This window comes from Dromaius novaehollandiae, chromosome 9, assembly GCF_036370855.1.
Source record: "Dromaius novaehollandiae isolate bDroNov1 chromosome 9, bDroNov1.hap1, whole genome shotgun sequence".
NCBI lineage: Eukaryota > Metazoa > Chordata > Aves > Casuariiformes > Dromaiidae > Dromaius > Dromaius novaehollandiae.
Window position 1 is genome coordinate 24,668,266 of NC_088106.1, and position 18,031 is coordinate 24,686,296.

The window sequence follows — 18,031 nt, forward strand, 5'->3', positions numbered from 1 at the left end:
TTTCCACTTGCCCCTACAGCCACATAATACTGCTGGACAAAAAACTCTAGGATAGCACAGATCTGGAAGAGGTAAAATGAATGCAAAAGGCATTGGTGTCCTCTGTACTTGCAGGATTTAGGGAAGACTTTCCATTTCTTTTGCAGACATCTGAATCTGACAAATCAAAACAAAACAAGAAATCCAGCATTGTTTTTTAGTTTCTCTAGTAACATTTGTCTTAAGGAATTCAAAAGTAGGAAATGGTCTGTGTGGTTAAAAATAGCTTTCTAACCCAAACAGCTACATTTCAGAGTAATTAAAAATTAACTTTTTAGGGTAGGATTCATACTAATTATGATCCATTTGGCCTTGTTTTACATTTGCTGAACTTGCTGCAGACTGCCTTTTTTTAAGTTAAAAACAAAATATGGAAATACAGTTGTGCATGAAGCATGCCTGCCAGCATCTGACAGGGACATTTAGTAGAGACATCAGAGACATCTCTAATTCCATTAGTATATATTGGGGTACAAATATTTTTAGAAGCAAAGGAAAACAAAAATATTTTCAATAGAACTATTCCCTTTTCTGCCATGGCTTGCACTTGGTACACATGCAAGACTTCCAATTTTAAATGGGAGTTTTGAGTGTGGTCAGCTCTGTAAGACTGGTTCGTCATAGGGAAATGTGGCATGTGAAAAGGAACTGAAGAAAAGAATTCACTTTGGGAACTTCAGCTGGGTTGCACAATGTGCCAGTGTTACATATATTTCAAAGGTGTCCCATAATAGCAACTAGTTCTTTACAAAGGTCATTGTAAAATCCATTTCGTGTATTACTTATTTCAGAAAGTGTTCCTTGTCTGCCAGCAGTTCAACTGAACTCTGTTAATGAAGGCAAAGTTTTCTAGGGTTAGCATTCTGACCCTCAAACTTTATTATCTAGAAAACCATAAACTTTATAAAAAAGATATGAAAAGGCTTATAACACATTCGCTTAACAGAGCCTGTTTCCAACCTCAGCTTTTGATCTGAACTTGGTTTTAAGCTCCTGCCACCATGCCTGCTGATTACAATGGGACGTGGGAAATGGAATCCAGTGAAAACTTTGAAGGCTACATGGTTGCTTTAGGTAAATGAAAAATATTAAATATATAGATAGAAGATTCAATTATAAGTAAAATCCTTTAAAAATTAATGAGAGACTAATTTGATTTCTGTCATGAGCCTTGTGGCATGACAATTATTGGCAATTACATTAAAATCATATAATTGTAATGTGTTTGCAGTTACAATAATGTAACATATAAGCAAGAGAAAAATTGTAGGCAAAGATATTATCCTTTATTAAGATAACTGAAAAGAACAGATACAGATTGGGAAAAAAACCAAACAGGCTTTCAGATATAGAAGCTCTTTCTTATTCCAGATATATGCTTACTGTAATAGTCAAGCTACAACCTGGATGGTTCTGTTAAAAAGAAACAGGATATTTTATATCACGAAAGCAGCAATACCGTCAAGTACTTAATTAGTGCTTTCAGTTAGTAGAAACTGTAAAACAGTTGCACTGTAAAGGCTGCAAGAATTGACATGGGCAGACATTTCTGACAATTTTTATGGGAGTGATCTTTACACAGCAAGGAGGCTTCGGTCACAGGTTTCCTACATTTAATGTTTACTTGGTTAGCTAAACTTAAGTTCACTTGATTAACACCCTCAGTGAAGACAACAATATAGATAAACATGCAAAAAAAGATGTTCTGCTGTTTAGGAAGCTTTCATTTACTACTTTGGTAATTTATTGTCAGAGGTCTGACAGTCATAGTTTGCGTATCCACTGAATAGGATATTAAACAGACTTATTTATGCAGATGCTAGAAGAATACCAAAACAGTGTTAACTGAATGCTAGGAATATCCTTGTCATTTCATATCAAAATCATTTTACATTGTTTGTAAACTTATGTTTACCCAAACTGGCATAATCACTCACTGTAATGACTGTGAGAGAATTTTATGAGAGAAATACCTTCTTTTGCTTCACCTATTGTTTTCTTTCAATATAAATTGCCTTTCAAGCACTTTTGTTCTCAAAGATATAAACTTCTTTTTGCTCCAAGTCATTATGACTATGCAAGTAGCATGCAAGAAATCCTTCCTCTACTTAGGTCAGCAGAGAAACAGATCTTTACTTTGCTGAAAGGACAAAATTTTAGAACAAATCACCAGTTTCAAGAATTTCTTCAGTACACTCTGGATGGGCATTGAATGAACAATTGTCACCTTTCCACCACTGCAGTAACATGGCTGCATTCCAAAAACTGTAAAAAATATTAAAGGTAGATTTCTGCATACATGAAAAGTATAACCTTTAGAATCGGCGATCTTTTCCCAGTTCTACTACATGACAGATGAAGGACATAAAGGAGCACTGTTTCTTTACCACTCATGATGTCTATATAGCTTCTTACATAAAATTAGTCATTAGAGTTGCCTAATTTAAACTAGGTTGGAAGAAACTGTCTGACTCTGAATTACAAATAAGAACGTGGTAAAAATCAAAGCTTCTCAATCCCAGCTGTTGTCTCATTGTTTTCTACCTGGTGGTCACTGATTTCTATTTTCTGTTCAGCATTTGCTCTTGTTCTCACTCTACCTTTCTATGGCAGCTGACACCACTGTAAGTGTGATGCTGGTAAACAGTTTTTTCAAAGCAAAGTGGCTTGTACTTTCTTCAGAAGTGGAGATCAGACTTGTGGCTTCTTTATACTCTAGTAGTCTAATGGATCCTGAGTCAAGCTACCGGAGATATAAAGACCTTGTTAGCTCAGATTGCAAAATAGTTACTTGTAAAGATGTACATTTTAAAAGAGAATTCAGTGGTCCAAAAACAATAAGAGTACACAGTATAGTCACCTTCCAAAAGTTAAGAAAATGTATTTGTTAGGAAGAACAGTCTAACACAGAGAAGGTAATTAGGTAATTAAATCTAATAATTTTCAGGTAATTTTCAATACCTACACTAGAGATTGATTTAGAAATAATGAACAGAAAAGCTTTAGCTGAGCTGAAAAATTTGATGCTTTAGCCTATTTTCTACTAGTTTTACTCTCATTAAAGATTCCTAATTAATTTACCTGTTCGGATAGAAAGAGAAGAAATACACATAAACATTACAGCCAAGTCTCATGACTTTTCAACAAGTCTTGAAAATAGTTACTATTTCCAAGCTTCGACTCCTCCAACAGAGAAAGGCAAGTTTTCAATATTTCAAGACAGTTTTTAGGTCTCACAGTTATGAAGAAAATCCATGTAGGTTTATGAAAGTCTGTAAATACCATACATGGACTCCTTCAAGACACTTAAAAATTAATTATTTCTTTTTAATAAGAATGGTTAGGCCAGTATCATGAATTTCAGAAGATACACACTGACTCCTTTGAATGCTGAGATTTGAGAGTTATGCATAAAGAACAATTACTGCTTTATATGTGACTGAAATGTGATTTCAGCATTAAATATGCTGACTGCATGTGAGCCATGGGGCTCGTTTGGATACTTTATAACCTGGATGATATTTAAATTTACTTCTGGTTGTCACAAACTGACTATTGCAGGCTGTCTTCTTTGTCTAGCTCAGGCTTCTCTCTCTGCCCACCCCGACTTCTAGTCTTACCTCTTATTCTTGCTTCTACCCCAATTCACCTGCTCTGGCTCTGTTTCAGCCCTACCTCAGCATTTTGCTCTAAGACCTGACTTACCTCTGTCATGTTACTCTAACCACTAATCATGATCATCATCCTGCTGTAGCTCTGCCTTGTTTTATAGTAATAAATTTCATCATATTTGATAACTCTCTTTTGGTAACTATCTTGATAAAGATCTCTTTAGTGTTTAGGTTTCTTCCTTCCATATTTCTTAAGATACTAAATAAACAGCTGTGGTGTATATATTTCCTTTCCAAAAGGATTTGTAATTGTGATTTCTTTTCATTTGGTTGTGGTAGTCATCTCAATATTGTTCCTTTCTTCCCTTTTATGTTATCATCTGATGAGATTGTTGTTTTGATTATTTTACTTGAGCTATAACTTTACACTTGTATTTGCCTTAAAATACAGAGAAAATGTAAGGAAAAAGGATAGCAAGTGCAAGTAACATGCATTTCACTGAACTTGAATTTACCCACTCTAGAATTTAAGCTGTGATTTTCACTCAAATTCAGTAAGAATTTATTGTCTAACTGTCATAATACCTATATTAATTACTACCAGCTGTAAACAAAACTTTAATTATTAACATCCTTTTATTCTGATCCTTTTAAAATAAATAATGCATTTTCCAATGTTATATTGCTTCTTCGACCATGAATGCTAGCATGAACTGGGCTACAGCAGTTCCTTACAGCATCTCAGTGTCATTCCTGGAAGCATTTCGATCAGTGGTTAAAACAGGACACTTGATGAAAGCTACTTTTTTGATAAATTATGATTTTATTATTAAATGAAGGGGATTTTTCATCCCTTTCTGATCTTATTGCATTTCTCAGTGGAGATTCAGAGAAAAATGGATTGATTCATACTACAATGGGGTCTGCACTACAGACATCAAATACTGAGAAGCCTGCTTGAAAAGAGATTGTAACAGTTCATGAGAGTAAAAGCTCTTGACTCACTGAATAGCCTGAAACAAAGCAGGAGAGAAAGAGTGTTGGAATAAGGAATGCAATATAGATTCAATTTGCCTGGAAATAGTTTGATTCATTGCCTACCCAGGGCAGTTTCTACTGGAGAGATGCTCGCTCAGCTTGCTGACAGGGTTTTCACACTCCTTTCTCCACGAGAACCCCAGCAACTGGTTGGGATGAAGAAGCTATTTGCACCAATTGTCCGGATCTGGCCCTGCATTAGTACACCTTGCCTTAATACATGATTTTTTGTGTATACGTGCATACATATACTGTATTTTATACTAATGAAAAACTGCCACTGAATTATTGAAGAAAACAATATAGAGACACATAAGACTACAGGGTGATTGACAGAAAATGTGTCTCGCTTTCACCTGTCATCAGTGAAAGGAAATGACATGGAAAGGGTGAGAAGATATTCTTCCACTCTGTTTCTCCCAATTTTACATGTGGTTGATATTTTAAGTATTAAAGTGCTTGGGTTCAAAGCACATAGGCTTTTTTCTTTAAATTCATCCATCCTTATAATTAATACATATGCATTTCTATACTTTAATTAAATAATAGTTTTGCCCTTTAAGCCAGAAACTTTGATTTTATCATAAACATGTTACAAAGCATTTTAATCTACTATAATAGAACAATATTTCATTTTTATTGCTTGCATTGTTCAAAATGCAGTTATGAAAACCATGCTTTAATAAAACCTCCGCTGATTTTTCTCCAGGAGCTACAAGACTAATATATTTAGTCAGAAATAGCTTTTCTTTGGAAGTCTAGACATTTTTTTCCTCAGAGAGACCTAAATTTTGTGTTACCTGGCTATAAATCAGACCCAGAGATACCTTTAATCCACCACAGCAGATAATATATACCCAAGAAGCCTTGAATATAAATACTGAACAAGAACATTATCCCCCATGTTAAAGAGTTACAATTTTTTCAAGCCAGTCCTCTCACTCAATTCGATTAGTGCTTCAACAGTGGTATAATGAATCTACCAAAAGAAAAAGGACTCCATTAGTATGTGGCATTGCTGAGCTGACAATGATTAACTTCCATGTGAAACCACTAAAAGATGGCTAACAAACCAAAACCATTTTTCAATCTCTTAGAAACATGTGAGATTATTTCATTTGCATATAGCACCATAATAAGATTCACTACCAGCTGGTCAGAAATATTTATTGCAGATGGTAATGCAGCTGGCATTAGGCGGATTGTCTGGGGCAAACTGTCATGACGGTAATATATATTGTCCTTTTGGTAACTTTCAATGCCTTCAGTTGCAAGCAGTTGTTTTATATTATAATGTTAGTCTTCATCATGAACAAAGTAAGGAATGTTAAGGAGATCAGTACTGCATAAAATGCTGACAGAATATTAAAGAGGAACTGTCAAATGCTTCACTTTGATTTTTTTGACTTTCCGTGTTTTACCATCCATCTGTACACACATATACACGCAGATACATACACACAAAGGAAGAAATCTTTCTTCCTTTAACATATAACTACAAGCTGTTTCTATCTCTGTTGCCTAAGGACAATGAATAAGTCAGGCTTTTATTTGATTGTTTCTTTTTTCTTATCATAATTAATTTTAGTAATTTTAATTAATTAATTAACCTCTTGCATACTCCACAGAGTGTAGTTCAACATAAAAATAACATGCCCAAATCCCCTGGATTACATATTTATTCTAAAATGTTTATTTACTGAACAGGAATCTTATTCTGAGATCCTCCTTCTGGGGGGGTGGCCAACATTTGTAAGCCTGCAGGACATATACCAATACCCTCATATGCTTGAGAGCTATATGATTTATACTGTACACTTAGAATGACTCTCAGGCATAAGATGATAATAGCACTCCTGGCATCCCACAGCTTAATGTCTGAGTGAGGCCAAAAAGGCACCACGTAACGTTAGTCTTAACAGCCCATGATCTCTCAATTCTCTTAAAGCTGGAGACTGAGATTACTTAACATGCCAGTATATAACTACTACTGGTTGCATGTTGCAGCTCTGCTTATAACCTTCCTACAGCTACCATCTTCATAGGAAGATCCTCAAATTGAAGGTCTACTTACACAGAAGACAGGATTTCCTTTTTTTTTAAATGATCATCTTCTCTCCAAAATGCTACAGGCAAAAATGTCATTTGTGGAACTAAGTGGTCATTAAATATAGTGATTTTTTATAATGTGCAAATATAAATGCTGGTAACAAATGCTGGGATTTTTTTTGTGATTCCTCTTTTTTTCCTGTTTATTGACAGATATTGATTTTGCGACTCGTAAAGTTGCAAAGCACTTGAAACAAACAAAAGAGATTATTCAAGATGGAGATAATTTTAAAACAAAAACACTCAGCACTTTCAGAAACTATGAAGTGAACTACACTGTGGGAGTGGAGTTTGAAGAACATACCAAAGGACTTGATAACCGAGTGGTAAAGGTATAAATTTAGTACGTAATTTCTGTTTATGCTACAGCTGGCAATGGGAGTAAGCAGTTCAAAAAACAATAAATGAGGGGAAAAAATTACAGGCATTAGAGAAATATTATAAAGCAGAAATGATTTGCATCTTGAGACAGACTTCTTTCATGCTACAATCATTTATTTTAAATGCAAATCAGGATGGTTACTCAGAAAAGTGAGGACAATCATTAATTACACGTTTTTCTGATATGGGATTTTTCCAGTCTTTCTATGCTAAACCTTTATGTACTGAAAAAGTAACAAAAGAAATATATTTTACTCTATGCAACTTCCCTAACGAAACTGTAAAATAATTATTTTAAATTTAGGATTTTGTCTGTATGAGTTTAAATTTTCTGTTCTGAATTGCTAAGTCCACACTCTATTTTTAATCTGTCTCCCCAAATTACAATGATTCAAATCTAAAATAACTCAAAGAAAATTGCTCTGAATTTAGTCTGTCTTAGGATTTAGCCTGTAAAAAGAATTTTTAATTTCAGAGATAGTCATCCTGCTCCTGGACAAGAACCAACATATCCAGTATCCCTCATAAAAATCATCTAGGATTGAAGTAAATGATGAATTAACTTCCTAATGTTCTTGGAGCTTCTGGATCCCAGAACTTCCCGTGCATGTTCTTCCAACAGTTGCAATCTGTTCTGATAGATAGTACTAGCATTGACAAGATCATTCAGGTCAAATAAGAATTTGGTTTGGATAATATATTTGGGGAAGCTACTGTCAACCTCTTTGGAGGGAGAAATCTATGAAGCAGAGCAAGAAGGTGGTCTAAAGTTTTTTGAAGGTTTTTTTTTTCCTGCTGTACAAAGAGACTGAGAAAGACCAAAGTGAGCCTGAGAAATATCGAATGATCTATGGATTACTGGGCATCATTATACACTCATTCCACAATAATTGAGGAATATCTTTGCACTAAATTTCCCCCCCCTCCCCCCCCCCTCCAGTGACTTGCCATCATTATCCCTCTTGTGGAGAAAAAAGGTTGGGTCTTTGTCCATCCTTTGATAATTAATCTACAAAATACATGGCTGTTGAAGAAAAGGGGAACCATCTACCAATGTGGTTATATGATTTTTTCCCATGCTTTACAGGAGTTTCTAACAAGTTTTGCTTATCTCTGCTTGGCCTCTTTTCAGTCTTGCATCCATAGTTCTGATCATAAGTATAAATTAGTCTCTTAAGTGAACAGCCATTATTTCATTTTTAACTTGCTCTGTCTTATACATACAGACTTTGAGTCAGCCATTTCTTTATTATGCAACATATTACTACAGAGTGTTTCAAACACTGGACTCATCTTCAGAGACTATCCTTGGGGCTATCCCTACTATCTGAATCTACCATTGCTTAAACCTTTGACCTTAAATTTTCCCCCAAAAGTACACATCAGAGATCTAGTTGACTTCCACTTTCTTCTTTCTCATTTAATTATCTGTATGTCCCTCAGTGCCTGATAAATATTCCAGAATGCATCCTAGCTTACCCCTGGGTGACCTGCTAGATTTGAGAAGCATGATATTTTAGATAAGTATTACTGATTTCTATTTAGACTAACAAAATTCTTATTTTCTTAGTACTCCTGAATCCTTCAACTTCACAGAGCCCACAAAGCTGCAGGTATCTCACTAGTCTGTAGACTTCAGCGAGTCACATTCTCCACATTCTAGTGGAGACTGGTGGACTAGGCTCCAAATCTACTGACCTCCTGTTTTAATTATTTGTAATCTCTTGAGAATTTCATTATGCCTTTCTGACTTCACACACCTACATTCACTGACCAGTGTTGTCCTGTCTCTATGCACAGTCAGAATGAAGGTTAGGTCACACAGTCACTCCTGCATCTGCTGCTTATTCTGCCTCAAACTCACATCCAGCCCCCTGCCCTTCTCCTTCAATGCATTAGTGACTCAGTTTAAATTTCTCTGTAAAACCTTTCTCTCCTTGACTTATAACCATCTCTCTTTAAAGTTCTTTTGTAAAAGTGCATGAGAAATGCTATAAAATAAGTGTATTGTACAAGATGATATAAACATCCATTTTTTTCTTGCTATTTTATGTAGAGTTAGAAAAGTTGTTAGCACTGCACTAATTGGTATAAGCCTCAGATCTTCACTCATGAAACCTTATAATCGTTTTATTAGTGGCTTCATACAGCAAGAAAAATACAGTTTTCATACACTCATTTTATACAAGTATCTGTAAACTGACTGAGAAATTCCCTAGCTAGAATGAACACTGTGTATTAGGTATGTGAAGAAATATGTGGACACTGACAACATAAAAAGAACGGTAAAAGCTTCACATCTAAATGCTATGGTCTTCTTGAAAGCATTTAGGGTTTTGGTTGAGTGGTTGGTTGATTTGGGTTTTTTTTAAGGAAGATAAGGAATAGTAGGAAGCAAATGTAAACAGTGTCTTGTCATTGTTTGAGTTTATTTTCATGTATTCATAAATATCTTTTTATCATATCTGAGTTAACTATTTGATCCATGCAGACACTAGTGACCTGGGATGGTGACAAACTGGTATGTGTTCAGAAAGGTGAGAAGAAAAACAGAGGCTGGAAGCACTGGATTGAAGGAGACAAACTTTATCTGGTAAGGGCTGCTATACTGATACATAGCGCATAACTGAGCCTACAGTAAAGGACGACACTCCCATTTCAAAGGTTTTATTACTTATTCCATTTAGAATGGTCTTTATTCAGACAGCTCTGATCTCTGAACTCTTAAGGTAATCCTCCCTCTACTACAACTCCGGAGTGCTCTGTTTCTTTCCACCTATTCCAATTAAATCATAACCTTGCAGCAGTTTTTGCTCCTATCCATTGCCCTTCAGCCATTAACCCTTCCTGTTACATTGCACCTCTAACATCTTCTGGTTCTCATATCATCATTAGTAGGAAGAAAAAAAAACAGTATAGGAAAAAGATTACAAGAAAAATATTATTCTTTGTCCTGAAACTATGCAGTTTTAACAAGAACTATGCAGTAATCCAGATCAGAAATCACTCTCAGGATACTCAAGAGGATCCGGCAAACAATCTACTCCTCAATTATCTTATGCTAGTACAATGAAAAGAAAAAAAGTTAAAACAGCTGAGTTCATAAGCCAGAGCCCAAAGATAAATGTAGGGAGCCTGAGAGAGGCCATAAGGGCTTGTGCAGGAAATGAGCAGTCAGTGAAGTCTGGAAAGATAAATAACAGATTACATAATAATACCAAAGTTTTTGGAAGAACAATCAAGAAATGGGCATGGTAATGTTGGACAGTGCAATAGGTAGGTTCAGAAAGATTATGGAGAAGAGTTTATTAATTCTGGCTTGTAATTTGGGTCTAGATATCTACTCCTTGACAGGTTTACCCTACAGCTGGTTGATATGGCTAGCCGATATTGCCTGAAGTCTGTATGCTTGAAAGGTCAAGGTGATGAACTAAAAAAACTGTATCCCTCCACTGACTAAAAGCCAGTATCCTATCCAGCTGTCCAGCATCCCTTTCTAATTCTATTCAAAAATTGAACTGACAAAGATTCTACATGCTGGCACTGGGATTCAAGCTCAGATTGCTGGAAGCAGAGAGACCATGTAGATTCTCACAACACTTTATAGCAGGTTTGGTGAACTGCTGGCCAAGAAGTCAGCTTTTGCTCACCTTAAAGTCTCACTGGCCTGGGAATGCTAACTAGTCAGAAGGCTGATCGAATTGAGTGCACTGCAGTGTGCAGGTGTGCCAGGCTTTATCAGGTCAGCTGCAACACTTCGCAAAACCACTGTATTGATCTGGCCCTGGAACAATCGCTGGGCACGTCTGTTCTCTGAAGCAAATGACCCCATCCTTTTGAAGTGTTCTCCACTACTTTCTTATACTTTCCCTGTTTCAGTGCTTCTCATAAATTATGAGATAATATGAAAATTATAAAGTATTATACTATATTGTTTGAATAATAGAGCATGCAAAAGCCTCCCATTACAGAGCAATTTTTAGGCATTTTTCATTTTTATATTTTTAAAAGCTCAATTCAAGTGTCAAAATTTAATTACTGCAACCTGTAGTGCATGACAGCTGATTGCGATTGGTTACATCTAATACACTATTTTTTCTTTCTGTTCTTTTTTTCATAAGTATACCTTTTTAATGCAGTGGCTCAGTCATAATAATTTCTGGGGGGAGCTGGGGTGTATGTGAAATACAGCTTGTACCACTATATACTTACAAATTATTTTAATGTTGTAGGAACTGACATGTGAAGACCAGGTGTGCCTTCAGGTATTTAAGAAGAAAAAATAAAACTGACCAGAAACCCCTCCAGATCTTCATCATACATATTTTGCAATTATGTTCTGTCTAAAAAAAGAACCAAACCAGATTTGCAATAATCCTTTGACACGATGTGAATGCATTTTTGTGCATGCTTCTGGAGACAAACACATTTTACCAAAATAACATGAAACAGTCATGAACATCATAAATTCTTTTCTTTTTCAGTTTGGGCTTAAAGAAAAGTAATCGTCTTTCAAGTAATGCTTTCCTCTGTTCTTAGAATCTTTGTAATCCTTTTCAGAGGAATGTCTCTAAGACCTTTAGCAACAAGGCTGGAAATAAATAGTCCCAATTATCTCAACCACAGTGTATCTCTCTGTAGTGCCGTAATAGCATAATATATTTGGATGACTGCATAGAATTTGACATCCTTTGGACTGTTTCTATTTAATTTAGTCCTGGATCACTAAGTCTACAGTTTGAGGAAACAGGATGGCTCATCAAACTTGTAACAGGATACACAGCTTTTCATATTTAAGTTATTCATTTGATTTTGGCTCAGGTCTATAGCTGCTGGAGGTTGTTACCACCTGATAAATCTCTCCTCATGGCCTATGTGAAATGCTGTAGGTCCTTAATACAGTCCTAACAGATAGTTGTCTATGCTCCTAACCTCCAGTTAGAACTGGCATCCTACTAAAAACCCTAGTGAGGAAGTCAAAATGTTTGAAGAACATTCTCCATTCAAGAGTCGGTCCATAAAGTTAAACCTGAGGCAAGCCTATGGCTGCAAGAGGAAAATGGCTAAGTTCACATGGGCTCCATGTATCCCGTGCATGAAAAGTATCCAGCATGCTGATATCTTCACCTTGTAGCTGCCTTTTACAGACTTTAAAGAAAAGTCATTTACATACAATTGTTTTCAGTCTTATTATCTGGCATTTAGGGTTTTTCAAAAGAATTCATGCTCTTTGCTAGAGGCAAGTTTAAATTAACCATGAATGGTAAGAACTACTTCTTCAGTAAACGGAAACAGAAATTATTCAAAAAAAGGGGAATGCACATTCCACAGATTTGAGGCAAGGCTTGTATGCCCAAAAGCTCATCTATTTTTTTCAAACTACATGAATTATTCTAATAAAATATACTCTCTTGCCCTACAAACCTTGCCTTGCAGACATATCAGCCATCATATAAATTTTATCACCATTTCAATCCCCTCTTGTCCATCTCCTGTTTGGTACTGGAGGAGTGGGAACTCACTAAACAGACCAGTGGTAAGGAACTAGAAAAAAGATATGGAAAAAAAAACTTTGCAGAAATAGAGGATCATGTGTTTTCTCCCCATCCACACTAGCTGCTTAGTCTACTCACTCACTGTCAGTATCTCCGGAGGAGAAAGGGGCAGATAGAGTCCCCCAGCTTAAGTCAAGGCCGCAGCTGCACAAGTCCAAATCTGATTACTTTGTCACTGATACTTACATGGCCCTGTGCATATAAGTGCAAATACAGAAGTAGGGACATTTTTATGAATTGGACTTTTCTTTTCCCAATAAAAATCGATCTGGTGTCAATTTTTGTGTGATTTAATTAAGCAATGCTCTAACATGAGTTCATATTGAAGAAACTGAACTTGGAGTTGGTAAACTCCTTATTTCTTCTTATTCAAACCTGATCTAGACTTTCCACTTCCTATTTCTGAGTCTCTGCTAGTTACTAGGCTTAGAAGGAGCACATCAAGTGACTGTCCACAGTTCATTAAGTTTTCAAAATGTTATCACAACAAAGTAATCACTAGAAAAAAAAAAGTTCTTGTAATCAGTGACATTTCTCATATTTGGCTCTTGCCAGGAGAAAACTTGCCCAATGCAGGGTTTCGGTACTTCATATCGAGTCATAAACCAAAGAAAAAGTTTTCATATATCACAAAGAATTATCATTAATTTACGAATACTGAATTTTGAGGATGGAAAGCAAGCATTCTTCAATTGACTTGTTATATTTACTACTTTTATCTGATGGATACGAAAGTAAATCAAGTGTGCATTTGGGCACTTGAGTTAAGTTTAATTAGGGAGAAAACTGGATCTGAGTTTTATTTACAAATTCAGGAACTGAAAATTCCAGCCTTTTTAACAGGGAGTGAGAAAATGTGCAAGACTGCCTACACTGTGAAAAAACACTTTCTTCCTGCTGTCTCAGAACCCACTTTGAACACACTGACAGTATCCTTTACGCCTGTGTGCACAGAACTGGAGACAGATAATGAACTATTCATTATGTTGCAAGACAGTTACTTCCAAAGGTATACTCTTTATATTGTATTTATTTGTTACATTAGCTTGGTCTGTAAGCTGTACAAAGTCCCTTATCTCCTTGTCAGCAGATGTAATACTTGCACTGAAGGAACAGTCCTCACTGGTAAATCAGAGAATGCTCATTCACAATTTCTCAGCCCTCTGGCATGCAATATTGTCTCGGCTGTTTGCTGCCATTTGCACTGTTCCTTTTCCTCAGAAAAAATATTACTCAAATACAGCTAACAGGAAGGGAATTTACCAGCAGCCTTCTGATCCAGGCAACAGAAAAGCCTGTGTTATAACAAAAGCACTTCCTGGCGAGTACAGTACTGAGCAGAGAGTCAGTAGCATTATCTGTCACTGGACTTTTCAAATGAAAATGACACAGGTGTGTATAGGAAATGGTAAGAAACGTTTATGGTGAGATTTCTAAAAATCCTCAGGACCAAACCAGTTTTACTCCCTGAAAATCACTGGGCATTTTGCTATCAACTGTTAAAAGAAGAAAGTAATGCTGTAGGCTAATGCTGTAAATGCTTCCAGCAATAATGTTCAGTGGCTACCTCCTAAGATGCTGGCCTTCTTTTAGCCTCTGGATGTTCAGCAAGGTAGTATACAGACAGGAAGGCTTTCAAATGTTTCCACAATTATCCTACCCTCCTCTGCTGATTTGCTGCTTGTGAAAGATCTCTACTCCACTGCCATCTGGCAAAAAGTCTGAAGCTTTTTACGCAGAATTTACTTTAAGACCTGATGAAGACAAACAAAATTTCACCAAAAAAGTTCTTTAATGATATTTGTTTGTATTCTTTTTAACCAAGGGGGCATATTTCACTTTAGTAGGGAGACACTAATAGAAAGGATTGATGCATTCAGATTTCTTATGATGGTTTTCTTCCACCAGAACACATTCTTTTCAGTTTTAATTTGTGATTGATTTGAAGGGCAGAGGTTGTAGATATTTTAATTTTGGCTTGCTGATTACACTTGTTATGCAGATGGTGAAGATTGGAAGGTTAGAATAAATCATTTTATGAAAATGAGATTTAAAATAAAATTAACCAGACAAGCTTTTCAAAAGTTGCAAAAATTTTGTCAATTATTCTCTAAGTTTCCAGCTTGCTTTAATTACAATGCACGTTGCAGTGCTTCAGTCATCATTAAATAGAAGTTGGAAAGCAATGCATGAGAGTGCATATTCCAGAGTTCTCAGAGGTGGAGGAATCCATGGAAACAACTGAAACCTTGCCTTACGTGACAGCAAACAGAGAACCTATTTTAGCCTGAGAACATAAACATGAAAGGCTGCATACTATTATCCATACCCAAAGACAGGACAAGAAAGACAAGACAAGAAGTAACAGACTTAAATTACATCAGGGAAACTTCAGATGGATGTTAGCAACACCTCTGCACTGTAAAGATCATGAAAGACTGGAAGAGGTTGCCTGATTAGCTAGGGGAGTCTGTAAGAAACAGGTAAAACTGATTCGGTCTTTTGCATAAGCATGGTCTATAGGATCCCCTGAGGTGCTTCCTGGTGCTACTGCTCTGTGATTCTGTTTTTGCCTCCATCCAGACCACATTTAAAGAAAGAGGATCAATAAACACATCAATATTCTAGCATACTTGCTGAAAAAAAGTTGTCTGGCTTTAAATATTACCGTTAAGGGTCTTGTAGGTATGGATGCACAATGAGTGTGGATGGAAAAATGAGTCTGGTCGTAGGCACTAATTAAGAAACCAGTGATGACCAAAGACTTAAGTTGTTTGCTACATTCTTCTGCTGCTGCCACCTAAAGTACAAAACAAGTCGCAGTAAGGGAGCAGCACTTTGAGCAAGTGCCCAATCCTGGAACTGCCCCCCTGCCCAGAGCAATGAAATGAACAATCCATTCTTCTCAGTATTACTGCTCCAGGCTGGCTAGACACGGGTACACCTCATTGTTTTGGTTTTATATCAACCATATGTTCAAAAATTTTTGCGACCATGCAGACTGGCAATATTTTGCATGTCAGACATAAACGGACATTGTCTGAGTATGACTCCAGGAGTTTGGGATGTTCTGTCAACCAGTGGTGCCCATTCCTCAGTCACACCTGCCTAGAGTTCCAGTACCCTAAGTAAAAACAATACACTAATTAAAAATTTTAATTAAAAAAATTAATCCTTCCACATATACATATAAATGCCAGTAAAATTAAGGGAAAGAAGAGCGAACTTACAGTTTGAAAGGAAACAGGGAAAATCATATTAAAATGTGAGCATATGGATTGGGTGTAAAAAACAGATGTACAATGTCTGATGATATCCATTAGGCTATTGAGGAAGGTTGTTCATACTGACCACCATAATATTGGCAGACTACAAAAAATGATGCACCCTGTGGTGCAGGAGTGCTAACACGTGGTTATACTATTGCCTCCAAATGTATCCATGTGTTAGTGCAATACAAAGCCAACTTAGATTTTTTTAATTTTTATTCTATGACCAGAATACTATACTGAATTTGTTAGCATTCATTTTCACCAGAGAATTAGACCAAGTGCCTGTTAGATCTTTTCCATTTGTTTGTTTAGTTACCCTAGGTCCAACTATGATATTCACTTTCTTGCCATCAGCAAATCAAGCTGAACCTTTAACTCTATCAGTACTAATGGTTGACAAGACTGTCAGATAAACATCAGATATATTATATTCTTACAGTTTTGATGAAGAAAATGGCCAGACAGAGCAATATGAGAAAGGCTACAGCATGAACTCATGTTCACCGAGACCCAGACACGAGCCTTAAGAACCATTGGAAACTCTCTTCACCAGTTTTCATGTTGTTATACTTTGGCTTACTGCTATTTTGAGTTTAGGCAACAGTCTGTCATAAAGCTGCTTATTAAAGGCTTTCTGAAAATTCTGGCAGACCCTTTCACAAAGGCTGTCCCTGTAAACTTAGTCATGACTTCAGAATAAAACCGTGGCATGAAAGTTAAATAAGGTATCTCCCTGTGAAAACTGCAAGGGGCATTCCTTCCAGCTGATTTTCATGTGTGGTGCCCATTGCTGCCTCTCATCACTGCACCCAAAGTCTGCATTTTCCTGAAGCTTGTTAGCTGTTTTTTTCTGTCTCCTCTATTTCATTCACTTTCAGATTAACATGTGCCTACATTTATACATGCATGTATTTGCATTCAGTGACAGACTGGCTGGTTAGACTCAGCTGTTAAGGAAATGAGGCATACGTGTCCACAGTGTTTGTTTTCCCACGCTCCCCACAGCTTTTTAACCAGTTGGCCAATGTAGTTTGGCTGACCAAATCTGACAGAGGGTACACAGAGTTGTATCAAAGATACAGCTGTTCTACAATTTTTATGAAAATAAAAGGCCAGATACAGTACCTTCTGTAAGACTAAAGGGTTAACTCATGTTTATCCAGTCCCAGAAAAATCACTTAGGGTCAAAACACCATAAATGGCTCTAACCATGGAAAATCATCAGTTGGAGTTCATATCTTAATAGATACCAATTAATGCAACCATGAGACAAAATCCATAGTAAACCAAGCTTCATTAGTTCTGCTGCTCACAGTAATACTTGTTTTATGGACTGACTTTTAATATTTAGCATTTTTGCTACTTCCCCAATTCTCTGATTTTTTTTCTTGCTATCTCTCACTTGCTTTTTTTCAAAATTTGCTCTTTTCCTACACAGAGTAGGGAAAAAGAATTGTAACAACTGAAGAACAAATATATGTTTTCCCTGAAGCTGCCCTAAAGCTAGAGATTACTTAAATTTTCTGGGTGACCAGACTAAAGCAGTGCTCTTCCACGATGGAGTAGTTCTAAAACCCAAATGAATTCTTAAATGCGTCTTTTCAACACATTGATTGAAAAATGCTTTTACTGCATAGTCACTCACAGTATTCCAGGAAATCTATCCTAGTTTGATCAGAGAAAGGCTATTCAGCCTGTCATAAAAGCCAGTGAAGTCTTTGTCATATTCAGTTGGCATGACAAGTGAGCCAAGAGTATACACTCAAAAAGTGTAATTTTACCGCTTCTATATACTTTTTTTTAACTAAATGCCAACTTTTTAAATCATTATAAGGGCATTTACATGTAGATTGGAGCCTGATTTTGCAAGTAGTTCTACTTAAGTCAATGGGAACACTTCTGTAAACTCATTTATTCAGTTCAATCGGATCAGGTCCTGTTTAAATTAATGTAATGATGGAATTCTGTATCCACAACAAAAAATAGAAGAATTAATAATATTTCTGCAATTTATAACAAGTTGTTG

General features: G+C 36.2%; 1 protein-coding gene across 1 annotated transcript; it reads left to right on the forward strand.

Annotated features, from left to right (window-relative positions):
* The first annotated feature begins 954 nt into the window (after positions 1-954).
* Positions 955-13,011, forward strand: RBP2 (retinol binding protein 2). The gene is made up of 4 exons (XM_026109698.2): positions 955-1,113; positions 6,951-7,129; positions 9,670-9,771; positions 11,411-13,011. Exons 1-4 carry the CDS (start codon positions 1,041-1,043, stop codon positions 11,462-11,464), a joined length of 408 nt encoding a protein of 135 aa, XP_025965483.1. The 5' UTR covers positions 955-1,040; the 3' UTR covers positions 11,465-13,011.
* The last annotated feature ends 5,020 nt before the right edge of the window (positions 13,012-18,031 follow it).